Here is a 27,483-nt window from a genome sequence, read left to right as displayed (position 1 = left end):
GGAGGAGGAGGTTGAGAAGGCAGAGGGAGGAGGGACAGCGGAGAGAGATGGAGGGGCAACAGGAAGGGGCGGGGGGACAACAAGAGGCGCAATGTGAGAAGGCGAGAGAGGTGGATGGAGGGACGAAATGAGTAGCGGGGAAGCTAGGATGAGCAACGATGGAGGAGGCAATGATGGCAAAGGAGGCGCAGGGGAGGGGAGGTAGCGATGGCGGGGGAGGAGATGATAGGGGAGAAGGCGAAGGAGAGGGATGAGATGGTGGGGAGGAGGCGAAGAAGAGCTGCGGGAAGGAAGAGGTGGCCGAGGGAGCAGCCAGGCGGACAGCAGGGGCACAACTCACGCATGAGCTTCTCCAAGAGCTTGCTAGCAAAAAACCAAAAGAGGAAAGTAGATTATGGCCTTTGCAAAAGCAAGATGTGGTTGAGACTTTATGGGATTACACGGTCATCTCAACAAAAAAATTAATGTTGGAAATTGAACATGCTTTTTTTCGCAGTTAGATAGTTGAAGCAATGGCACTATTATGTCATATAACAACACAAACAACTCCTCTCGCGCACAAACATTTCTAGTCCATTAGAAATTGACTTACCGGTCCAGAAGAACAACTGAAAAATGATGGCGGACATCTATCAGCAATGTGATCCACTAGAAAAAGAAAGAGAATGGTAGCTATTGATGGCTCTCTAGCATAGATGACAGTGCTAAAATTATCACGGCTGTCAGGTCCAAGTTATTTGTTTCCTCCACGAGTCCCTGGTGGGATGCAAGAGTGTGATGACCTTGTTATTGTAAGACAACACAGGCAACCCATTTTGGGAGAGACAAGAAACTCATCCTCTAGGTTAAGAATATACTGTGGCAGTAGAAAACGAGCTTTGAGATCGGTAACAAACGTTGCTGCCCAAACGAAATTTGTCTTATAAATTAGAGGGTTAGCATGCTTACTAGCCCAATGTTGTCACCCAAACCTCAATTCTTGGCTTTTGATTCCATACCCTCATAACAAGATCCAGAGGGAATATAGGACTACAATTAATCCCATATCTGTGCTTAGAAAGAATTTTTTGCAAAAATAAACCTTGTTCTCTTTTATTACGAGTTCAAAAATGAACAAATCTGAATCCATCCTTTTACCAGATTGCTAATCATTTGAAGATGGTATTGAGGGCGGCACATGCCTTGATGGCAAATTTGCTGTCCAACAAATGGACCCACCAAATTTCAGGGGAATGATTCATTCAGGCAAACTGTTGGCCTATAGTTTGTGGCCAAGGAATACAATGGGATGGAAAAAACGGTTCTCTTCACAGTAGAATATAAAAAGGCCACCTTGTAGCCTCAATTTGAGTGACAAAATCTCTTGGAAAACACATTCTCACCTCCGCGGTTAAGCCACCTTGCATTTTAGAAAAGCTAACTGACTTTCATCAGCAATGGCAATAAAACTGGTTGTATATCAGGTCCTCCAGGGCATGTCTGCATGCAGATTGCATGAATCGGCCTGATGCCCATTTTAGAAGCATAAATTTCACCTTGCATCGAGCAACTTTCTATCTGTTGTTTTTATCAGATTTAGGACACCTAAAGAAATCACCTATAGTGCATCGCTTAGTAATGCGTGGTCGTTTTAAGCCCAAACTTTTATACAGCTCTTCTTGAATATCCTCAGGCAATTCAGAGAGCACAGCCTCATCAATCTCCCCCTGTTTATAATTCCACCCTGCATCGTTTATAGTGTCTGATTTTGCTTGTTGTGATCCAGTTAATGCCTTGCGTAGCCATATCTCTTCTAGTTTCAGAAAACCAGATGGTTGATGGCTTGTTGCTGCACCATATAGCAGAGAATCCTTCATTCTTTGGGGAGAAAGTTCATTTCCACTCTGTGCTCCATCTTTGCTGCAACAGGGAGTGCAAAATTCTCCCATTGTCTCTTTTACTTCAAGTTCGCCCTGAGGTTTTTTGGTGATGGCTTCCTTAGAAACATGTGCATTGGCTACATGCTCAACTGGGGAGCAAATAATGGGTGATAGGTGACCTTGCATGCTATTTTCAGTTTCAACCACCCCCAAAGGATCAGTGTACAAAATGCCAGATGTGTCCTCTGGGATCCGGAGGTTACATTCCACCGTCTTAATATGCCAAAAATTACCAAAAGTTGGAGTACATGTGAGTTCATTGCTATCAAAAACATCAATTTTCTTTTCACCATTATTCTCACAGCTGCTATCACAGGGGGCTCGTTCACTGTCTCTGCCGTTGCTGTCGTCAACATCTTCACAAGACAAAAATACAAATTACCTTCCATGAAATGTCGCAGATTATAAGCTTCACACTCCACTCCCATTTATAATGCAGACAATGGAAGAAGGTCTTACCTTGCGAGGAACTATTCTCTATGCACCTGTCTGTAACATCATTCTCAATCAGTTTTCCTTCCCTTTCCATGGATTTCCTTTCTGGGGACAGTGTCTCCCGGTCCCAGAGTTCAAGCATGGCTGGCATTTGCTTTTGAAAATTCTCTTTCTTTTCAGACAGGGTTGATGTGTCGCCGCAAATTGATACATCCATTTTTTTGCCAAAGATATGACCTTTTTTACATGGAACTACAATGGTTTCATCATCTGAAGTCGGAGCTATATGTCCGGAGAAAGGCTCATCCAAAGCTGAATTTTCAGGAAGACATGTCAAAGGAGAGCTTGGGCTGACTGTTTCTTTTATGAGGACGCCAATAGGCGATGCTGGTGATGAGAAAAAACTATTTATTGGATTCACACCCTGCCAGGAAACAAAGACAAACAATGAAAAAAGAAAGAGTGCTGGACAGGCAGCAGTCACCATCCAAGCATAGGTCGATTTATGGCTGAGGGTCGTGATGTTATAAAACCAGTTCCGTGCAATTTTCTTTTGAAAGGGAAAAAATGAGAACAGGTAAGTACAGGACGAGAGGTGTCAGCATCATAAATTGAGTCACTCTGAAGAAAAATACTGCTGCTATCAAATTGTCCCTCGTGTGTGCTGCAAAAATGTTTGAAGTCACAACTTTTACCCCTTAAACAACATTCACTTCTTTCCATACAGAATACTAAATTATTTGTGCAGCATACCAGATTATTCTGTAGTTTATTTTGTTTGCCTCTACCAGATCAAGAGCTCTGCATTAGAAGCACCGATGCAGGCCATGGGTTAAACTATGGACGACCTATAGCGCATCAATGTTATATCAGCAACAGCCTTTGTCCAAAAGACAAAAAAGGCTCAATGCAAGTATTAAAAGACTCATTAGGCCCACTTGAAGGACTACAGGTGCCACAGTGGTCATATCCACGACAGATAGTGAAAGCATTTTTCCTACATCATCAGTCCGAACATTCAACCAAGACACTGTTACTATATTGAATGAGCCATTCCCTTAACTGGTGGCATCACAATGCCTACTCCCATGAAGAAATTTTTGCTCATCGGCTCAACTTACGCAGAACATTTTACATAAAAAAGTGTTATCTTTTCACTGCTTCCAGATGCAAAATCTCAAGCCTACTCCGTACAGTGGTGATGGACAATTTATACAAAAAAGAGAATTTCATCTGGGTTCTGACAACTAAGCACACTAGCCCAGATGGAAGATGACTTCAGCTGATGAGATCTGGACTGAATACCGGCTGTTTGCCATCCTTTGAATATTCACCAACACATTTTACACCACATTCAAAAGCTTAAGAGGCTCAACGTTCAATTTCTTCACAATCTGTACTGAGTCTTACTTTTGAATTGTCAAGAGTCGAAGCAAAATTGCAGACAATCAAACTAGCCTTCTACATTATAAGGATGGTGCACTTTTGGCCTATAGCTGTTTTTATGGGTAAGCTGACAATAGACACGTTTCCTGTCCTTTCATGCTAGGGACACGCTTCACTAAGCAGAAACACAATCCCCCCCCCTCCCCTCCCATCCAAAACATAACATGAAGAAAAAGAACAGTAAAATTGCAAAATTGCAGACAATCAAACTAGCCTTCTACATTATAAGGATGGTGCACTTTTGGCCTCTAGCTGTTTTTATGGGTAAGCTGACAATAGACACGTTTCCTGTCCTTTCATGCTAGGGACACGCTTCACTAAGCAGAAACACAATCCCCCCCCCCCCCCTCCCATCCAAAACATAACATGAAGAAAAAGAACAGTAAGAGTCTACATCATGCCTGCATAGTACGCAATAAAAGATGTTCTAAGTAGTGCTGCACTGTGAATTCATGAGGAAGCAATGAGGGTAAAGCTCTATTCCAAGTGTGGTTACATATATAGGCAACTGCCTCCATGTAGGTAGATCCACAATCATCTCCATGCCAAGAGAGATGTTCAGCCAATCTTGTTGAGGAAGCAGAAACTGAAGAAGAAGAAGAACCAAAGAATGTCAAAGCTCTCACTGCTTACAACACCCAAGTCAATTCTGACAAGGGTGAGGATCCATATGTTTTCTAAGTTATGTGTGTGTGAGGTCAATAATGGTTCTCTGCTATGGATAGTGTCAGAAATGACCCAACAGAGGGTACACACAGCGGAAGACTCATAGTGATGCCTAGGAGCTCACATAGTGTGGTGTCGGTGTGGAATCACAAACTTCTTTACTTAATGTGCATAAAATAGGTGTGCAGACTCATCAATAGACAATGAACCGGCCAGATAGAGAAACCACCAAAATATATATTCCCATCCAAAACTATGGACACAATACAAGAGAGATAGATCCAGAGTCCCACCAATGGTGTGGTCCTCTGATCTTACCACAAGGTCCTTCTCCTATCTGCTGGCTATCTCTAGACTCGAGCCCGCGTGCTCCACCTCGAGCTTATGTGGACTCTCTGTCCTTTGACCTCAGCTCCTTGCTGCCCTAGAAGACAGCCAAAGTCTCAGCCTCACACTTGAGCTAAGTCTGCAGCAACACTGGTACTCCTTCAGCTTCTGGATGTAGGCCCCAAGGGTTGTGCTCTGCTGCTCCTTTCTGCTCTGCTGGAAGCTGCACTGCTGGATGTTAAATGAGGCCTGTGGCCTCTGCTTTTATAGGCCCCCAAGGGCCCCTTGAAGTAACCGACCAGCCAGCCCTAAATGGGCCGACTGGCTGGTCTGTTTGGGCCAACCAGTCTGCCCCAAAACCAGCCCTTTAAGGGCTCCAAAACTAGGGCCCTTTGACCCACACTTCTAGGGCTTTTGGCCCTCCAATCTAGGCAAGGGCCAGCCTATATAAGGCATGCCACTGCCCACTGTCAGCCCCGTTTGCTGCTCCACCAGGCCTGCTGGTTCTGCCCTCTGCCAGGTTCTCTCCAGCCACGTGTGCAGCGCCGTACACTGCTGATGTCATCATGCCCTGCCAGGTCAGATCTAGGGCTTGCTGTCCCCGCCATCTGCACTGTAATTCGCGCCATCTGTTGCAGCCGCCTTCTCTTGTGAGGTGCTGCCCATGTGGCAACCCCCTCTCTCTCTCTTCTCTGGGCATCTTCTGCCCTAGGTCTCCCTCCCCTACGCTCTCCTCATTTGGGGGCTTACAGATGGGGAGGTGACCATTCCCCCTCTCACCGACACATCTCGTCCCAATGCCAACACGTCGATGACAATGCTCCAGTAACTCCTTGGTCGTAGTCCTCTGGAACCTTTCGGTGTCGAAATCTTTTCCTGGCTTTTCATCCAGTGGCTCCTGCTCCACCAAGTCTAGTTCTGCTTCCGCATACCATCCTGGTACACAGGTCCATCTTTGGTAGTACCTCCTCGCACCACCTCCTTCAGTCACGTTCCCGCCTTTGAACTCGAGCAACCCAGCCATCAGGATCTTCCAGTTGTCCCCCTCATAATGAGTGAACAACCTGGAGTCTTCCATGCACCATGCTCTGAGGGTCTGTTTCAACCTGTCCTTCCTTTGGCAAGGTCTGCAACCAATGAATATTTCCAGATAACCTGGACCATGAACTCTCGCTGAGTTCTACAGCAAGTACTCTTCTGGCTTTAGTACTCTTTGTCCATCACCTTCTAGCAATCTGCATTCGAGATTTGAAGAAGCACCAATACTTCCCCTTCTGCCTTCGAAGAAGGCCAATTCCTTCCAATCTCGTATCACCTAAGACAAATGAAGAGCAGATTCTCTCCACAGCATGCTATAAAGGCTCAAATGCAAAATATTAAATACATACCAGACTGTTGTACTGCTTGTGTGTTTGCTCGGAAAGCAAACCCTGTACCTCAATGAGGCACCCACTAAGAGCATGTGTAATCCTGTACGGTCCCCTTCTGAATTCCAGCATCCATCTGACCACGAGACCCCAAGGCCCTCCATGGAATCCACCCTCGTGTCAGTGTCGACAGCCACACACCTGGAAGGTACCAAGCGCTCCATGCTGTCCTTCACCTTCACAAAGGCATCTGACTCCTCGTCGACCCACATCTCTATGTCAGACATCCTCACTGTGATTTCTGGATCAACATATCTGACCTCGTAACACTCACTGATGTCACCAAGAACAACTCTTTGATTACTACATTTGCTTTGGCCTCTCCCTTTGAATCTGAGTCAGAGTCCTTTTTGTTTTTCTGATCCGCCTTTTTCTTTCTGCAGTCCTTTGCAAAATGTCCTAGCGCCTTTTGCTTCTTCCTTTTAGAAGTCCCCTCGTCGTCAGAGTCGTCTTTCTTGGACTTGCCACTGTTAGGCTTGCCCTTTCCTTTGCCAGCGGAATCCTTCGCCAGCATCACCTTGTCGTCTTTGTCCTCATTGTAGCTTCTCCCGAGCTTCCTCCTGTAGCAGTAATGGACCCAACTCCTTAAACGTCAGAGGTTTGGTCCTCTGTCCTGCTGTCACAGTCGTAACAAAGCTCTTGAAACTCCAAGGTAGTCTCCTCAGTACCATCAAGGCCAAATTGCATGAGTCTGTCTTCTGACCAACTGCTGCCAGTTGATGTCTCACCACCTTGACCTTCGTCAAATGGCTATGTACCGTATCTCCTTCTTCCATATCAAGATTGTAGAGTTGATGCTGAAGAAGCAAAATCCGGGAGGTGTTGTCCGTCTCGTACAGATCCTTCACGGTGGCCACGTCTCTACTGACATCTCGACCAGCTGGACATGTGGAAGAACGGAGTCCGCCGTAGTCCCTATGATTATTGCCAGGGCATGGGTATCTCTGTCTTCCCAAGCTTCGAGCTCCTCTCTGTCTACTACCATGAATATCTTTCCTTGCCTATCCACTATGTCCTCCGGCTTCGCCTCCACTCCCGTGGTCAGCTTCCACAACTTCCGAGCTACTAAATGACCCCGGATCTTCACTTTCTAGATCGGGTAATTAGTCTCGTCCAGTTTCCCAGACTCTCCAAAGTTAGGGATAGTGAAAGAGAGAAAACTGGGGGAGGAGGAAGGGAAAGCAGGGGCTGAAGAGGCTGTAGAGGTCGACATCTCTGCTGTTTATATCACACAGCAAAGTCAACCAAACTCAATTTCAGTAAACCAGAACTCTGAACGCACCTGACTGAACCTGAGTCACCCTCCTTCTCGCAAGGGCACAATCCTCCAGTCGTGGAAGTCGATTCCCAAGAGCTTTTGAATCAGGGTCGTCCTTCAGCAAGGTCCCTGCCTTCAGGCTCCCACACCTGAGCCTCCTACTGGGGCTCTGATACCATGTTAGAAATGACCCAACAGAGGGTACACACAGCGGAAGACTTATAGTAATGCCCAGGAGCTCACACAGTGTGGTGTGGGTGTGGAATCACAAACTTCTTTACTTAATGTGCATAAAATAGGTGTGCAAACTCATCAATAGACAATGAACCGGCCAGATAGAGAAACCACCAAAATATATATTTCCGTCCAAAACTATGGACACAATACAAGAGAGATAGATCCAGAGTCCCACCAATGGTGTGGTCCTCTGATCTTACCACAAGGTCCTTCTCCTATCTGCTGACTATCTCTAGACTCGAGCCCGCGTGCTCCACCTAGAGCTTATGTGGACTCTCCGTCCTTTGACCTCAGCTCCTTGCTGCCCTAGAAGACAGCCAAAGTCGCAGCCTTACACTTGAGCTAAGTCTGCAGCAACACTGGTACTCCTTCAGCTTCTGGATGTAGGCCCCAAGGGTTGTGCTCTGCTGCTCCTTTCTGCTCTACTGGAAGCTGCACTGCTGGATGTTAAATGAGGCCTGTGGCCTCTGCTTTTATAGGCCCCCAAGGGCCCCTTGAAGTAACCGACCAGCCAGCCCTAAATGGGCCGACTGGCTGGTCTGTTTGGGCCGACCAGTCTGCCCCCAAACCAGCCCTTTAAGGGCTCCAAAACTAGGGCCCTTTTGCCCTCCAATCTAGGCAAGGGCCCAGCCTATATAAGGCATGCCACTGCCCACTGTCAGCCCCGTTTGCTGCTCCACCAGGCCTGCTGGTTCTGCCCTCTGCCAGATTCTCTCCAGCCACGTGTGCAGCGCCGTACACAACTGATGTCATTGTGCCCTGCCAGGTCAGATCTAGGGCTTGCTGTCCCCGCCATCTACACTGTAATTCGCGCCATCTATTGCAGCCTTCTTCTCTTGTGAGGTGCTGCCCATGTGGCAACCCCCTCTCTCTCTCTTCTCTGGGCATCTTCTGCCCTAGGTCTCCCTCCCCCACGCTCTCCTCATTTGGGGGCTTACAGATGGGGAGGTGACCATTCCAACACCCCCTCTCACCGACACATCTCGTCCCAATGCCAACACGTCGATGACGATGCTCCAGTAACTCCCTGGTCGTAGTCCTCTGGAACCTTTTGGTGTCGAAATCTTTTCCTGGCTTTTCATCCACCAATGGCCTCCCCATGCTCTCCTCATTTGGGGGCTTACAGATGGGAAGGTGGCCATTCCAACAAATAGTCCATCCTTAAATGATTGTTAGTCTTTTGAGATTTTTCCTTGTTGGACTCATTGGGCTTTACATACATAGTCATTGTCTATCTCCCAGTTGTAAACCAAGAATCCTAAGAGTGAGTCACAGGTTGGGACCATGTGTGTTGCCACATGATGGTGGGCAAGCCATGGAGCATCCCATGTACTATTGTTGAGAGATGAGGTCATCAATTTGTCGGGGGGAATGAAGGGACAAATTGATGTGTGTGTGTGTGCCTATGGGCTTGGAGTCCTATGCAAGAAGTGTGTGAGTGTAGGTGTGCTAGAAGGTTCTAGTGACTCATCAATTAGGTGTATCAGGTTAGTGTGATGAGTGAGTGATCATAGGAGGTGATTGATTGATCTTTTAGAAGCCATGAAGCTTGTCCTTCTCTAGTTGTAGGTTTAGTTTCTTTTCTATTGGCTACCTTCCATATTCCCTTTTTCATGAGAATAAACTTCAGTTTTGTTTGCCAAGTGTGGAACCCCTCTCCTTCAAACTTATCTATTTTCAGTTTGGAAGCCACTTTGGGAAGGTCTTACCAAATTAATAGCAGTGTCTAATCCCTTTACAAAAGATCAATGTTTCTGAACAAAAAATTCACCTTCACCATATAGATGCAAATTGCAAGATAAGAATTCTGAAAATCCTAATTGTTTGGCATATTCATAACCAATTGGCTTCTCCCACAACCATTTAACTGGAGTCTTCTTCACTTTGTACTTTGTCTTTGTAGTCTTCATGTCATTTGAAGACCTTTGAGAACTTGAAGTTGGCATGTTGTCAAGAGATTAACACCAACTGAACTTGGAAGAACATTCTCTGAACTTAAAGGGCACACTTTGAACTGAAACTTGGAAGAACAATCTCTGAGCTGAATGTTTACTCCTCAAGCATTTAGTGTAGCATAAAAAACACACTAGAAATACTTGCAGAGTACATGGAAACTTTGGAGGCTTGATACCTCACTCCAAGCATCCCCAAGATAGGGGCTTTTGCTGTGCAATCATAGATCTATATGCAAGGAAGACTCATAACAAACCATAGCTGAAATGGTGCATTATAACTCCCGGGGCAGCAGCTTCTTCTTCACTTGAGGAATCTCTGTCTTCTCAGAAGTCGACTGGTTTTTTGCTGAATACTCCCTCATCTCTGGAACAAATCACTTCAAATCTCTACAATAGGTAGCTCTAGTAGTGAAGAAGGCTTGGCTTAGAGGAATTGTGAGGTAAGTGACTGTAGTGAGCAGCATTGCAAAAGTGGCGTAGAATAGACAGAGAGGCGGTGCGCAAATATGGCGACGAGATTCATCAATCCCTCTGGTCAGATAGGTCACCCATATGAGAGGAAGGTCTGGCTGAAATGGTTTCTCAAACCATTGCGTGGATGGAGAGAACTAAGCTTCCCAAGTTCAAGGTAGAAGAAGGAAGCATTTGGGAAGAAGATGGAATCTTTTGAGAATCTACTTGGAATCTCATTCTAGGCACTTAGATTCTAACCTGGCTCTGATACCACGTGTGAATTCATGAGGAAGCAATGAGGCACACAATGTAAAGCTTTATTCCAAGAGTGGTTACATATATAGGCAACTGCCTCCATGTAGGTAGATCCCAGACCCACAATCATCTCCATGATTATATCAATCAATCACCTCCTATGATCACTCATCACACCAACCTGACACACCAAACTGATGAGTCACTAGAACCTTCTAGCACACGTTGCTACACTCACACACTTCTTGCATAGGACTCCAAGCCCATAGGCACACACACACACATCAATTTGCCCCTTCATGCACTACACCGAGTTCCAACAGTAATAGTTCAAACAGCCATGCAAAAGGCTCTTCAGAACACTGCACTAACGAGTACATCAAATCAGAGCTAAGCAACAGTTATGTTGGATTGATCAGTAGCCTTGCTTTCCAACGTTTAAATTCAAAACACACCTATCCAAACATCACATGGTTGTTAAGACACTCGTGTCTTATGATAAGACACTTAAGACACGTGTCTTACCTTAAGACACCTTTAGACACTCTTGTGTTTATTTATTTTTTTGGGTGGGTGGGGAGTAACAACACACATTGAGTTTGACTTGGCCATGCTATCATTGATGGTGACTTTGGATCTAGCAGTGGCAGTGACCTCATAGATTCAGATTAGGATGAATCTTCAAAGATTTGAGTCTTGAGAGTCGAAAGCTTCCTTTCAATTATATGTATCGAGGTGCAGTTTTCATTCATGTCACATGTGACAAGATTCAATTGTCAGTTTAAACCTTTAAGTACTCAAAACTTGCGAGCTCTTTAGTCGTGAGTCTTAACTTTAACTTTTAAGTCTTGAGTGACGAGTCTTGACTCTTAACTACATTGTACAAGTGCATTGTTTCTTCTTGCATTATTTAAGTGTAGCTTATTGTACTTCTAGAATCTAGCAGCTAGCTATGCTAGCAAGTTGTACATTTGTATACTTATACATATATTAATTAAATATTTATTATTATAACCACAATGGCGTGTCTTACGTGTCTTATCTTTAAGACACTTTAGACACTCGAGTCTGAAGCGTGTCTTAACGTGTCTTACAACCATGAAACATCAGTTCACAAAGTGCAATAAATTTAAGCACAAGCTATGTGAAGAAATTCCTTTTAAAAAGCTCTACATATCTTTAGACTTACAGGAGGTGTCGTCCAGATGTTGGAGGCTCCAATAAACAATGATGTTATTGCCCAACCACCTAAGGCAGAACCATATCGTTTTCCTGGTGAGATATGATATATTGTACAAAAATCATTTAATCCACGTTCAAAAAGTTTCAGTGCATCTTGAGCAATCTTTTCCTTTCCGTATCGTAATGTACAAGATTTGGATGGGAACTTTCTGCCTTGGCTTACTTTGTATCCCTACAAATACAATCCAAATAGTTGTCAATAAGCTTGTCAAGGTGATCTGCTCAAGCAAAAAGCTATTTTATTATCTGTCATCAAAAAGTCCAAAAGATTTTCTAAAATTACTGAATTGGTTCCAGCATGCAAAGTCAAAAGGTGGGCTGTTCGGTGATTTTGCTCCAAGTCTGCATCTAGTCGTCCCTGTAACTCTTCTGCTAACTCTTTGAGCCAGTGCGCAACCTGAAAAATATTGAGATACCTTTTTCGGCCAAGTTCATTTTTGTGCTTAATAAATATATATGCAAGAAACGTTTTCCATCTATCTGGATGAATCTGTTCCAAGTTATCATCATATATAATATAGCAACTAAATTCACACAAAGAATGTGAACCTGGGGCAAGACAACAAGCACACCAGATCAAGCATACTAGAGAACTGTACTTACAGCATCCAGGTTCCTTAAGGCTCGAGGACCTGGAAATGTTTTTCCACAGCTGTGACTCTTAGGCAGTGTGCGAGCCTTCACTTCATCGCCACTAAGGCCCCTTGCTATATTCCATATCCATGTGCTGCATCACTAGAAAATTAGATGGTGTGAGAAAGAATTTTAATTAAGACCCAGACATGTTTATCAAGCAAATCCTTCTCATCACACAGCTTTCTGTTACTAACTATGGACGCTACAACTTCTGATATTTTTCTACTCTGTTTATAGATTGAATAAGGGATTCTTCTATGCAGAGCAAGTGCTGTCTAATAAAGCACATTGTAACAACACAAATAAACAGAAATTATCCCCGAGACATCAGGGCTTCTTGACAGCAAAAATACTCATTTATTCTTCTGCAAAACAGGTCTGACATTGTCAGCCTTCTATAGCAGCTTACTCAGGTAAAGATTCGTACCCATGGTTTCACCTAGATGTAGACTTTGGTTTACAACCAGTATAATCACATATGTGTGTGTGTGTGTGTCCCACAAACGTAGCCTCCGTATTCCCACCAACTGATCAGCAATTTTCAACCAAAAATACTTACAAATTAAATTTGTATGTCATTGCGATGAAGTTTACCTTTTCTTTTGTGAGAAACCCCATGCTTGAATCGTTTGAAGTCAAGCATCTTGGCTTTCACTATAAAAGGGTTGCAAATGGGGGAAAAAATGAAACAAAGCTTACAAGTTGGAATATCAGAACACACTGATATTGATAATTGGTGGGAATCTTCTCAAGTAACATGTTATACAAACCATCCTCCCACCCTCTCGAAATTGCCTGCAGCCCAAGTAATGGAATACCGAATGCCAATGGAGAGAAGATTAGTAGGACTTCACCCCACAAGAAGCCCATAGGACATTAAGACCTGAAGCGATAGATGTGAAGCCTGGCTAGTGCATTTGATTGCATATTGAGCTACTGTAATTACAGATGAGCTCACAACTTCTTGATCAGTGGTAGGAGTTCAAATACCATCGTGTATTGGAAATAGTGCATTGATCATTGAAGCGAGTATGTAGGAAGCCGGAAGCTACAGTGAATAGGGGACTTGATTTTTAACACTTATGAAGAGGAGGCCCCACCCTTAATATGACAGGGAAGCTCAGAAAGGGTTCCATACTTCGGATCTCTACATCCATGACAACGACACGTTAGACTTTGGAAACCCAGAAAAGCTCATTTTTCCCCGCAGCATTATTCCAGGAGGGATAACATTGCAACTGCTTTAGAGGAAAGGGAACTGCACATTAAAGGAAGAAGAATACGATGAAAACCAGCATGCAGAAGAAAATGGCACAAAGTGAAACCAGGCAATCGACATGAGACGTGTGCAAGAAAGGGGACAAAAGAGACGAACAGAGATATTAAATTTGGCACTTCTCAATATGCTAAAATATTATGTCAGCAAACAGAGATCTGCATGGGAAATATATTTGCCTTCGTTGTAATTTCCTTACAATCACTGAACTATAAAAAAGAGCCTTAGGAGATTTATGAAGCAGGGTGTTGCCCATGCCGATATTTAAAAACACAGATAAAGTGTCTCCTGCAGACAAATTTAATCTGATTCAACAAAAGTGTACCAAACAAGTTCCTAAGGAGATCCTTCTAAAACGGGGTAAGTAGTGCAAGAGTGTGAACCGCCATCGGTAAGATTCTTGTAAAGGAAGAGGATTGGTACTAGTTTGATAAAGCACCCAACTCTTTAAAAAAAGAGGAAATGTCAGACGATAGTTTACATAAAACTCACTCCCAAATATCATGGTCCTTTTCACGGTTACAGTGAAACTGAAGTTGCCTGATTGTTGGCAGATTCAAATTTCACAATGCTTTTCATGTAACTTCACTTAAACGGTTCATGGGAGCTGTTCCTCCTTATCGAGTAGTGGAAGGGTTACTGCTTGTTAAGAGAATGGAAGAGATTTTGGTTCCAAAACAGATTTTGTTCCACCAAGATAAGACCAATTGGCACAGGAATACTCATTGCTAATATTTATTGAAGTTCCATGGATATACAGTTGATGATGCCAAGTGGATCTCTGAAGCCTTTTTCCTACATTATCTTGATGTGTTGGCTGCCTACCTTGACGCATTTACAGTTGACGACAGCTGACTCATAAACAATGTGGTATTGTGGCACTATTGAACAAGAACCCTCCTTCCATGATCATTTAATATCTAAGTCTTCCTTACTTTCATATATTTAGGTGTTGGTCAAGAAGGCCGACTTCTACCAAGTTTGTAACTGAAGGTGCATTTGAGAAATGGGGTTAACCCGGGACCCACAGTCCACTTGCTATGACCCAGTGACTCTAAATTGAGATGACCAACAGATACCAGTGGTTAATCACACCTCTATTTACAAGTCTCTCCGAGTGCCTGAACATAGGTGTCAAAAATAGCTCTGATAGCACACCTCAGTGTAAGTATGCTTGGAGATGTGAGCCAATACTTGAGAATTTTCCAACAAGAACACAACAGTAAGGTGACAAAAGAGAGTCGGGGCTGTAGGCTAATGCCGTAAGCAAGTGAGCTCCTCAATGATTTCTTCACCTATCGGAATTGTTTAACTGTGCACAACTACCAGAACACTTAGGTCATGCTTTTATAGCATGATTGAGGGGTTAGGGTCTAGCCAATCCCAATTCCCTATGTCATGAGGTCCCTATGCAAATGTTATGTATGTTCTAACAATGTGAGATGTGTACAATTCAATCCTAATTGGCTGGGACATTAACAGATGAAGTCCTTCAGAATCTATCAGTGCATTAAACAAACTTCTGCAGGTGATATCTAGCTGGATATTAAGCTTTGGATCAGCCCTGGTGCTCAAAAGAAGACATGGTCAATTTCCCAAAAACTGCTCTTTTGGCTTACCGCTTCCCTACAGTTGTGCAGGCTCCAGATCCTTACAAATTAAGTATCAACGGATTCAGAAAAATCTGTGAGCTTCTTCCATCCAATAGAGTAGTTAACAAGCAGAAAACTCAGCATAGAGAAGTTTTCAAGAAATCTCTTCAAAAAGTCCAATAGATTCCTCAATTTCAGCTAGTGCAATGCTAAGATGATCAAAAATCGGAAGTACAACAGCTCTAGATGCAAGACTGAACCAAAACTGGGTGAAAACTGAGGGGAACGAGTACAAAACTAATTAGAAATCCATATTAGCAGTCTTTCTGAAGAGGATAGGAAAGTATCGGGGGCGAAGAGGGGCAGAAGTGCCGGCACAGTTAAGAGGTGAACACCAGAGCTGAAGGGGATGGGACCAGCTGCTCCAGAAATGCCACGACCTTTCTCTTTATATCATCTGGGGTAATCTGAGGCCCCTCCCTGAAGTCACCTACTCCAGGGGCAAGAGATTGAAACACCACTCCCAAGAATCTAGCAGGGGTGAATGTGGCCCACCCTAGGCTGCCATAGTGGACAGCCAGTGCACACATGGGTGACAGAAACAGAGCCACATGGTGTGGGACTGCATGGAAAAGGTAGAAGGGCTGCCAAGTGTGACCTAGTCTTCCAGTGGTTGTTCCCTTCTACTATGTTTTCCGCAACAAACTTTCACTTGTATCTCCACTCAGGAGGTGAAAAGGCAATTCAAAGTCTGATTTTCCAGCCTCTTCATCAAGTTTCCAGGCCAGGATACTCTCAGTGTGATTGAAGGTGGCATTCCCTCTCTTTCCTCTGGGCTTATCTTCTCTTTCTTCAAACCCCAAGCCTCTGCAAGCAGCATTATGAAGCTACTTGTAGACTGAAGGAGAAATCAACACTCTCTCTCTCTCCTTTTCAGATCTCTATATGGAGTTTTTGAGTTGAGGTTCTCTTCTGTGAATAAAAGGCAGGCTCACCTTATTGAGCCAAGTGTCTTGTGTTTTCTTTGTTCGTTGCACAAATGTTTGCTTGTACATTGAGAAGGTGGTGTATTGCTAATACAAAAGCCTTAAGTTGTGTTTTCAAGTTCCTTTTGCATTGAGTGCAAATTCATAAAATCTGTTAAGTGGGTGTTCCCTTTACACCAATGAGAGGCCCTACCCAGAGGGATGACCTTGCATAGAGGAGACAAATTCTATACCAGCAGAAAGGGTGAGCTAGGGGAAATTGAAAGATCCATGATCCATCAAAGAGGGGAACAACTTGCGCAAAATTTCCCCTGAAGGACCCATTAACAGCACTAATTAGGTGATCAGCTTGAAAAGGGGAGCATGCAGTGAGCAAAAACGGAAGGGGTTGGGAGCTAGAGAATCATGTGTTTGTGTGTGTAGGTGTGCGCACGTGTGCGTGCCTGTGTACGCATGTGCACAACTTCATATGTAGATATGTTGTCGGAATTGACCTTAGCCCACAAGGGATCCTTATGCCTCAACAAACACCTTACCCCAGTCGGAGATGATGTCAAGGAGAGGAGTCACTTTAGCATAGAAATTGATTGTCTAAAGCACTCTTCTTCTAGTCAGACCTTCTAGAGAGGAGAACAAATTCTTGCTGGGAAAATTGTCGTGGTGGTCTCTGAGCATTCCTGTGAGTTATTTTGATCAAACCTGTAGCCTTTCCTTTTCATCTCTATTGTTTCACCTTTAAATTTTACTTTGTTCAGCGATGCTGTGTAGACTTTGTGAAGGACACCCCACACTCCCACGGTTGACTTGATAACACTATTTTACCTTTCCAGTCTTGGACCTTTGGACTTTTAGCAAAATTTGATACGTATTTCTTTCTTTTCCTTGTCTCTGTTGCTTCTTAAAAACAGATAGAATCCACTTGGTCATCTCTGTCTCTCTCTTCTTTTGGGTCCAACTAGTAGAACATATGGACATCTCAACATGTTCAAAAATTCAATGCAGACATATCACCAAGCCCAACAATTCTAAGCACATGCATTGCTTAATCAAGTTTAATGTAGAACCTTCTATTCTGCAAGTTCCAATTAGACAAACATTTCCAATTAGAAAAACATCTCCGGGATTTACACAAAAGCTTTTATTGAGCTTATCTTAAGGATACTAACTAAAGTGAAACAACCATGCAAAACTTCAATACCCTGTATTTGCGCCATAAAGATCCTGTAGCTTTGATTCTGAATATTGCAACAAATCTCCAACGTAGGAGGCCTGTAAGTCAGCTCGCAAGGAATCTCCAAGCTTCCCTCCTAATTGTTTCCTGAAGCAAAATCCTAGACCACCTTAGCCTTCCACTTCATGCATCGAATCATTCTTTGATTAACTTTCCACATTCAGAAAAGAATGCAAAATATTTTTCATTTCAATCATGATGCTTAACATCCTCTGATGGACATCAGAGTCCAGTTGTTATTTCATACAGGGTGCTTGTTCCTCATATCCAGAAGAATGCGACAATGTAGTAAATTACAAAAGTCTCACATTTTTTTAATGGGCAAAGCTGCCAGAATATCAGATACAGATGAAGAAGGCACAAGTGTTTGCTGTGCAGGTTTATGCATTCCACTAGCAAGCTTGGCAAGCACCTGCAAGTGCAAACATACAAGAAGAGCAAATTACTCAAGGTACAAGCACGCTCTACAGTTTTTTAAATTAATGATGAGGAGTTGGTAAAGCAGAAGCGAAAAAAGCATCAACTCCACTGAATAAGACATGAGGAATTTTCCTTTTTGTCGGTTTCCTGCTGCTTCACATGTGATACCCTCACCTTTCGGTCATAGTACTAAGTAACCCCCATCTTTCAGAATCCTACCTGCAGCCCCAGCTGCAGCTAAGTATCCTCCCTTTCTTGTGCTTTGTTCATTCAAGCTATTCCACTCAAGCCATGCTCTAAAGGCTGAGCACCTAATGGACCACTAGCTACTCCCACATTACAGATATTTCCATCACGTCACCAGTACCCAAGCTGACCATGCTTATTTGTTTTTGAGCTGTCCATCCCACACCATACGGCACCTCTCATACACACCACTTAGCACGAAATTCACTTTCACCATGAGCGAGCTCCCACATAACCACTCGTCTTTCTACCTTGCTTTGGTGATCTTGATGATAAACCCATGCTAGAAGATAAAGCTGCTGTCATTACCCATCCTCTTCACGATATTGCTCACCAAACCTTTCCCAACACCACTAGACCACCGCACACCACGCATTGGATTGGATGATGAGTGTAAGGCATTACACGGCCAACTCAAATTCAAGCCCAAGAACCACCTTCCGGCTGGAGGTGGAGACTGCATAAGAATATCACCGTCTGGTCCGTTGGAAGTAGAGGGATTTCATCCACCAGAATAAGGAGGAATTACAAAACATTCTATTTAGTAGTGACTCCAAGGACTTTCACTAGAGGCTCCATGACGAGGTGGATTGGGTTTGTGCGAGGGCCTTGCTGGTGGTTTACGGTCTGGAAATTCTGCAATTGGGGAAAGGAAGGATTCAGATTTCCAAGCTTTTACTCGGAATGCTGCTTGAGGTTACAAGGATAACTGTAGGCATTGGTATCTCCTCTGCCTGCGGCTGCGGGTCAGCAAGCTCCAACCCTCCGTTTGCACCCTGAATTAACTTCATATGCACCCATCCTAAACCTAGTGGATCACGTGGCTCTTGGGGTTCTAGGATGGGTGGGGTGGATCTAACCTCGAAAAGACCTCCCCAACACTTCTTTACCCACACAAATGTGTGGTTATGTGCTAAATACAAATTGAAATGAACCCAAGGAAGAGCATGTTTCTTAGTCTTATTATTGTTGGAGAGGAAGTGTGCCAACTCTCCCCCACGGGCCACACAAATGTGTGGTTATGTGCTAAATGCAAAGTATTGTGTACAGAATGCAAAGTCATATGTGCTGAATGCAAAGTATGTGCCAAATTCAAATTGCTGTGCTAAATTCAATTTTCTAAAAACAAAACAGCTACTTGCACAAATCCATTCTTTTGTATAGAAATGCACCAAAATATTGCACCCATCCTCCAATCATATATTTTGAGTAAGTTTTATAATTTATTGCATTAAATCCTGCATGATGTATACTCCCCTTTTTCATGTCCTCTTCTTGTTTTGGCCATCAAGGCTACTCCCCTCTACACAACTCATCTTAAAATTGTCACAAATAATGGTATATTTCATAAAACTTACTTGTTAGGAATTATTTCATGTCATGTCACACATATATACATATACCTTCATAAGACTAGAATATATCCAATCTTACAAATTATTATTATTATACAGCACGCGAAAGAATAGAGGAAAGAAGGGAGTTTGAAAGCGACTTTAAACAGAATTAAGAGTAATCGACTTCCCCAAGCGTAAACAGGGGAACATGCAATTAGAATTCTTCGATTTTGAAGGAAAAAGAACCTTGTTGTGTGCAATGCCTGCTGAGCATGTGAAACTAGTCTCTGCCAAGACTGCCATACGCAGCTCTGCTATCACGACAGCTCCACAAGCAAGCATGCGATCTTTTTGGTCTGCTTCACACCTATGGAACCATTGTCTGACTGCAGTGCTCCGATCATCATCACCCTATGATAGGAATCGAGGCATACATTAGAAACATCAAAGAGCTCTCCTATATACCCTCCACCACGTGCCTGGAGGAGGCAACAACGGGCAGGCGGGTTGGGGGGCAGCAATTCTTTTTTACGTAATAATTATTATCAATTTTCCAATAAAATATTTATATACCTAGATGAATCCAGGAACATTCCCAAACTCGACCTTTAAAATATTTGCATGTTTCTTCTTAGTTATTCCAAGACCATAAATGTGCCAAAGTTGTGTTTCTTCTTAGTTATTATACTTTGAAGGAATATTGAAGACTATTGTCAGCACCAATGATGTTGGATGAATCCTCTATAATGGCACTTAAACTCTTCTCCCATGAATTGAAAAGACATAATGGAGGGAACACCTAGTTCTGCATGTCATCTGAAACCAGCCATCAGAAATCGAAAGGGCAATAAACCTTAACTCACTTCATTCACAGCCACATTGCAACATTTCCAACCACTTCCATTAGTTAAACATTACTTAGAACAACTTTGAAAACATTGAAAGGGAGGCTAGAGTGCCCCTGCTCAAAAACCAAACACTGAGGACACCGATTGACCCCAAACACTTTGGCGCCCCCTATAGTATTTATTTAATTCCTCAGGCAATGGCAATTATGCAAGTACATCAAGGACTCACCCTTGCACTCTGCTACACTGCCCAAGCCAATACTTGGCATCAGAATGCATCCAATCCGAGGTCTCACAAGAACCCAACGGTCAAGGCAAAGCTAAGGCATTCCGCACTAACTGTGTTCCACTGAAAGTGACAATGCATCAACACCGGCCCCAGCAAATGCTCAAACAGCCTCAAGGCATAAGAACTGCAATACACTGTCCCTCTAGCACCTTTCCACGCACACCCTCTGTGGCTGGGTGTCTAGTCACAACTTGTATGGCCTAGAGAGAGCCTCAAAGCAAACAGAAGCAATAACAACCTAAAAAATGAAAAATGGAATCCAAAAAGAAGTCAGAATATCCATACCCGCTGTCCATGGAAGAGAGCAAGCTCTATCCATGCATCTATCCTTTGTCCAGGCCCCCAGGGTGTAGAAATGACTTCTAGCCAAGGGAAAAGAGAGAATATGAGAGAGATTCTAGGAGCTGAGAAGAGGAAAGAAGAGCGAGGCTCACGGCTGCAGAGGCCAGAAACCGGTGAGAAAAGGCTAGAACCTCAGTAACAGGAACTTCATATGTGTGCCAACAGCCTGTGCAGCTTCCATATGCTGCCTCGGGATGCGTGCCAGTTGCAAGAATCACCACGCAACAGGGAAAATGAGCATAGGACTGCATGCCAACAGTTCTGGGGCAGAGGAGCAGCTTGGGATGCGTGCCAACAGCAAAGTCAGGTCCAAACGCAGTAGAAAACAGCTGCGTACTGCATTTAATGCATCCGTACAGCCCCCAATCTCAGCCGTAGTCATAAATGCTTCTATACAGCCATGAATACATCCATACAATCATAAATGCTTCCATATGGCAGCAAAAAGATGCCTTGGGATGCGTGCCAAGGGGGGGGAGAGAGAGAGAGAGAGTTTATTAAAGTCTTCGGAAGACCGATGGGTCTATGAGACTGTGAAAAACCTGATACAATGAGCTGTGGTAGTGGAGCTACTAAACGAGCATCTACACCAATGCAGAATGCAAAAAATGCAAAATGGCAGTACTAATTCCTAAGTACAACATAGTCATATCTCGACTATGTATATCAATCTCAGCATCATCGTTGACATCGTCATAACCATCATCATCATCATCAGCAGCAGCAGCAGGACATCAAGATGAATGAGGCTGTGGAAGTGGACGCATGAGGTCAGCAATAGAGCGTTGTCGCCCTCCCAAGGGTGCAGTCCTGGTACGTCTACTGGTCGTAGCTCTGCGTCTAACCAAGGCCACTGTGACCCCCGTTGGTCAGGCTCCGACCCTAAACAAGGAGGGGATGTCCCCAAGTGTGATCTGTGAGTCAACCCTCTGTCTGAGCTGTTGGGTCACAAGCTCCGGGTCACAGTCATGTTGAGGTCTCCCCTCGTGGGGGTCTATGTGATCTGGCTAAAAGAACTCCGTGATAGAGCTCTGAGAGGTATCAGTTGAGGAAGAACTCTGCTCCTGTCTCCGTGCTCGGAGTATCCTATTGCGGTGTCTGAGCACCTCATGAATGAAACCAACCAAACATCGCTAGTCTGGGTAGGAGAGGAAACGGGCCAAAACCCCATAACTATCTCTGAAGAGGCAGTAGAAACGCCCTTGGATCTCATAGTAAACAGGACACCTGAAGATGAAATGCTCCTTTGTCTCAACCTCTTGCATGTCACACAGTGTGCATATGCGAGTGTGCATATGCGCCTCTCCTTGGATAACCACTCTGCTCTGCCGCTCTTGATACGAAGTCTGTGTGAAGAGACCCAAAACTGCCCAATAGAGATCCTCAGCGGGTGGGGTAGGTGAATCTGTGTGTATCTTGGTGGATCAATGAAACCCTCCGCTGTGATATGTAAGAAGTGATCTCTGTAGAAGCCCAGCTTCACTGGAAGATCACTCGAGCCCAACCAAGTCCGGAATGTGTGTAGCTGTAGTAGATCCTCACGGATAACCTGGTTGACCTCGTGTGATAGAAGGGGAGAGAAAGGAGCATCCATGCTGTACTGGAAAGGAGGTAGTCTGTCCATGTGGAGCCCTAGTCCTGCAAACCATCTCTCTGTGCGTGCATACCAGCACCTTTGGTCCCCCCTGCTGCAAGTGCCATAGAAGAGGACAGTGTTAGCCATGGTATCCTGCTACGCCCGGATGTGTAATCCCCATACTCCCTAACTCGGTACAGATATGTAATGACCTGAAATGTAGCATCTAGCTGTAATGGGGGTGACCCAAACTCCGCCCAAATGATCTGGTGAGGAACGGATGGCTTACCACGGATCATCCGTGATAACATGAGAACTTGTAGCCGCTCCACCCTGGCCCACTCTGTATCCGACAAGTGGCTCCCAGCACGGACTGCCATACATCCTTGCTGGGCGGACCAAGGAGTCAAAAAGCAACCCTTTGGTCCGTAAATCCTGAAAGTGAGAGCGGAAGCACTGCCTCTCTAGTCTAGACAATGAAGCATATCCTCTGCTCAGGCGTGCATGCATCGCGGGTCTCATAGTGAAGATGGGTCCAGAAAAGATGACCCCAAGATAATAAGTGTATGATGAAACTACCTCAACAGGGGACCCATCAAATGCGAAATGCTCATCGCGCATGACGGTCGAGATATATTGAAGATCATAACCTTGGTTTTACCCAAGTTGACCTTCAAATCATGCGACTCACAAAAAGACTGTAGTGTGTCAAGGTGTCTCTGGAGCCCCTCTGCTGAGGAAGACAAGAGAGCCACGTCATCTGCGTAAAGTAATATCCGAATCAATGTGCCCGCAAGAGAGCAACCTATCCCACCCTATGCCTGCATCACTGTCTCGAGCTCGTCGATGTAGAGGCCAAACAAGGTAGGTGATAATGGACACCCTTGTTTGACCCCGATAGTGCTCATGATCTCGTCTGTCCATCCAGATCTTGTCCGGACTCTGCCTGAAACTCACTCATAAAGTGCCATGACAGCCCAAATGATCTCCTGGTCGTAACCCAAATCCTGTAGGCGTTATATGAGGCGGGCTCTCAGAACGGTGTCAAATGCCTTGCGGAAATCCACAAAGCAACAATAAACCCTCTACTTCCATGCCCTCCCTCCTTGATGATACATTTGAGCGCGAGAATATGGTCCATAGTCCCATGATCCCACCTGAAACTGGCTTGTCCTGCTGCTCTGAGTCCTCGACACTCCGCAAATCTGTTGACCTTAGAATCGATGCATAAATCTCGGACATGACATGTCCAATCATAATGGTCCTGTAGTTCTCCGGGTTCATGGAATCCCCTACCTTGTGGATGGGTGACATGACATGTCCAATCATAATGGTTGTAGTTGTCCAGGTTCATGGGATTCCCTGCCTTGTGGATGGGTGAGATAGTGTTGATGGTCCAGGTGCGTGGAAACCCCAAGCAAACAGCTTCATTAAATAGCTTGGCTAAGATTGGGGCTAGGAGGTTAATCCCATATGCAATGAACTCAATGCATAGTCCCTCATGATCCTTCGCTCGGCCATTATGAAGTTTCATTACGGCATCCTTTACCCCCCCCCCAGTGAAGAGGGTGCAGGATGTGGGGTGTGGCATATGTGATAGGTTAGGGGCTGGCTGATTTGGGATATCATAGAGCGTGCATGCATAATCAGACCACACCTGAGTGTCAGTGAGTGGTGGGGGGGACCGTCCCTCTAGAAATCTCCGCCAGAAGTCCTTAGAGTTATTACTGAACAGAATGTTCAATAGCTCCTTCTCGTTCCGGTGCACGAAGTCAAGTTTCTTTCTGCGTACCAGACGACAGTACTCACGTAGCGTCTTTGGTTCGCTCGAAAGGCTGTTTTTTGTTTCAAATTTGAGCTGACGGCATAAAGCCTTACACTCATCATCATATTGGCTATTACAGGGTACGGTCCCAGGTGGTGGTGGGCGGGTGGAGCGGGTGGTGTGGAGGAAGGCGTGAAGAGCAGCCTCGTGTAGTGAGCGAGTGACTAGGGCAGCACGGTCCTCTAATAGGGGTATAAAGTCAATGTATGCGAGAAGTATGTATAGACGGCCAGAGTAAGTAGGTGAGTGATCGCAATCAAAGCGTATATCATGGTAGGTGGAGTAAGAACTCAACGGGGTAGAAAGAATAGAGTGACGAGCGCATGTCCTCGCGTTGAAGTCCCCAACTAGGAGGACTTCCCCATGGCTAGAGAAGTCAACAATGGACTGATAAAGAGCAGCAAATGGGGATGTCTCATCCTCCCCTTGAATATCTCTGGCAAAGCACGAGGTCTCAGGGGGAAAGAAGAAAACTGCAATAAACAGATCCCGGCTATCCATGTGTCGAATCCGGATCCAGAGAAACTTGGAGTGTGGATCTCTCTGCTCCACTGAGATGGCCCCCAAAAGTGTGGATCTGTAAAGGACTATGACTCCTCCTGACCCTCAGACCCAAACTGTATTCCTCGTCGCATCTCTGTAGGCAAACTCCCATGTATACCCGTTGACTACTGGTAGTGGGCGCTCTGGACTCTGATGTGTCTCTGTGTAAAAGACTATGTCGTGACCTGTATAGGATTCCGAGAAGTTCCCTGGTTCTGACCATAAGGTACCATTACAATTCCAGATGATACAGGATAGGGTCTCGGATGTCTGGGTCTCATAGACCTGTGAGAGAATGGAGAGTGAGAGCTGGAGAGCTGAAAGCTGAAAGCTGAGTTGCAATAGAAGAGTGTGAAGAGTACAACTCAATGAGTGAGAGATAAGGTTTTGTCCTAGTGACAAAACCTTAGTAGTCACTAACCATAGTTAGTGAACTAACTGCGGTTAGGGGAAAAAACCTCTTAAAGAGGGAAAAGTGCCCCTAACTAGCTTATTAAATTACATTGGTCACTGCTGAATTATATCTATAATTCTAACACCCCCCTGCAGTGCCAATGTCATGTACAAGGCTGATCAATCACCAAACGGATATAAGTTCAGGGCACTGCGAAATGCCTCAAACTTTTCACGTGGTAGTGCTTTGGTGAAAATATCTGCAACGTTGTCATGTGTGGACACAAAGATCATACTGATCTCTCCTGCATGCAACTTCTCTCTGACGTAGTGATAGTGAACCTCAATGTGCTTCGTGCGAGCATGAAACACTGGATTCTTTGCCACTGCAATGGCACTCTGACTATCAGTGAGAATTGGAGAAGGACCCTCCAAAGACAGATGAAGATCAGCAAATAGACGTCGCAGCCAGACACATTCAACTGTTGCTGTGAAAGCTGCCCTGTACTCAGGTTCACAGGATGAGGTAGCCACTGTAGATTGTTTCTTGCTCAGCCAGGAAATGCAAGATTTACCCAAAAAGAAACAATTGCCACTAGTGGACTGCCTAGTGTCATAATCACCAGCCCAATCTGAATCACTGTAGGCATGCATCTGCAAGTCACCCCCCTTGGGAAATAGCAAGCCAAAAGACTTCGTGCCCTACAAATAACGGAAGATGCGCTTAACTGCCTGCCAATGCATAGTTTTTGGGCTGTGCATGTACCTGCTCACCTGAGATACTGCAAACTGAATATCAGGTCTAGTGTTGCAGAGATATATGAGGCATCCAACAGCCTGACTGTAAAGTGTGGCATCAACTAATTCTCCTGCATCATGCATTGTGAGTTTCAGCCCCGGCTCCATGGGAGTGGCTATGGGCTTACAATCATGCATGTTAAATCTGTCCAAGAGTTTCTGCACATATTTGGACTGAGACATAACAGTGCCACGTCTCTCATGAGAGAACTGGATCCCCAAATAAAAGTGAAGCAGCCCCAAATCTGACATGTCAAAGTTGGTCTGTAAATCAGCTTTGAAATCTGTAATTTTGTCTTCATTGGACCCTGTGAGCAGTAAGTCATCGACATAAAGAAGGATGACTAAAATTTCCCCCCCATCCATCTTGATGTAGAGGGTGCTCTTAGTAGGACTATTGTGCAGCCCCTTGCTGGTCAAAAAGGCATGGATCTTGGCATACCATGCACGAGGGGCCTGTTTCAACCCATATAAAGCTTGGTTGAGCTTGCATACTTGAAGTGCATTTGCTGTAATTTCAAAGCCCGGAGGTTGTTTGACATACACCTCTTCCAGCCAGTCCCCATTTAAGAAGGCTGTTTTTATGTCCAACTGATGAACATTCCACTCAAAATGTGCAGCCATTGCAATAACTGATCGGATGGTGGTCATCCGGGATGTAGAAGCAAATGTCTCCTCATAATCTATGCCCTTTTTCTGAGCATAGCCTTTAGCAACCAGCCTTGCCTTATATCTGTCAATGGAGCCATCTGGCTTCCGTTTGACCTTGAAAACCCATCGTGTGCCAATGGCATGTTTACCCGATGGCAAGTCTACAACATCCCAAGTCTGATTTTTTGCAATGGACTGCAACTCATCGTGCATGGCATTCATCCAATGCACATTGTCCTTTGCCTCTTCGAATGTGGCAGGCTCCTCCTCATCAAGAAGAGTACCTGCATATGCTGATTCCACTGAATTAGCACCTTCAATGTGCCTTGCTGCACTGCGAGTCCTGCCAGGTAACGGAGCATCAATTTTAATCTCCCTCAGAGTCTCTAACAGCCAGTTTGGGACTGTTTTTGGTGCATGTATGTCTGCAATTTCTTGCTGTACCACCTGTTCCACTGCCTATGGAGGGGGCAAGACATCCTGTGGCGGAACTAAAGCATCTGGAGGTGGCTGTAATTCTGATTTGCATCAGAAAAATCAGCAGGGGAACCCAAGGCAATGGGTAGCAACCCCTCAAAGACATCCTCTGAAGAAGAAAGCATTTGAAATTCAGCCTGAGTGTGAGCTGAATTTTCAGCAAATATCACATCTCTACTGACTATGATCTTGCGTGTAGCAGGATTGTAGAGACGGTACTCCTTGCTTTCTGCACTGTACCCAACAAATATGCACTTAATGGCTTTATCTGACAATTTGTGCCTAAATTCAACTGGCACATGAGCATAAGCAAGGCATCCAAAGACTCGAAAGTGATCCGCTGAAGGCTTTCTTCCATTCTAGACCTCATAAGGAGTTTTTGTTTTTAAAGCCTTAG

At 44.6% G+C, this 27,483-nt stretch overlaps 1 protein-coding gene across 4 annotated transcripts in view; it reads right to left on the bottom strand.

Annotated features, from left to right (window-relative positions):
- Positions 1–1,096: 1,096 nt before the first annotated feature.
- Positions 1,097–27,483, bottom strand: part of LOC147903516 (DNA polymerase eta-like) — a 43,953-nt gene continuing 17,566 nt past the window's right edge. For 2 of the 4 annotated variants that reach the window (XM_087399605.1, XM_087399584.1), the window contains exons 5-12: positions 19,591–19,755; positions 17,650–17,753; positions 17,309–17,428; positions 12,224–12,347; positions 11,904–12,017; positions 11,568–11,792; positions 2,379–2,778; positions 1,099–2,275 (exon numbers count right to left, since the gene is read on the bottom strand). In XM_087399605.1, the coding sequence (XP_087255731.1) occupies positions 1,554–2,275; positions 2,379–2,778; positions 11,568–11,792; positions 11,904–12,017; positions 12,224–12,347; positions 17,309–17,428; positions 17,650–17,753; positions 19,591–19,755 (1,974 nt within the window). In that variant the 3' untranslated portion in view covers positions 1,099–1,553. Of the gene's footprint in view, positions 2,276–2,378; positions 2,779–11,567; positions 11,793–11,903; positions 12,018–12,223; positions 12,348–17,308; positions 17,429–17,649; positions 17,754–19,590; positions 19,756–27,483 lie in introns of all 4 variants that reach the window. The other 2 variants (XM_087399575.1, XM_087399595.1) reach the window with 2 other exon arrangements.

Source organism: Dipteris shenzhenensis, chromosome 3 (assembly GCF_047967505.1).
Source record: "Dipteris shenzhenensis isolate YYH24624 ecotype China chromosome 3, Dip_SZ_1.0, whole genome shotgun sequence".
Lineage (NCBI taxonomy): Eukaryota > Viridiplantae > Streptophyta > Polypodiopsida > Gleicheniales > Dipteridaceae > Dipteris > Dipteris shenzhenensis.
Note: the sequence above shows the minus strand (reverse complement) of the source record. Positions and strands in the feature narration are given on the sequence as shown.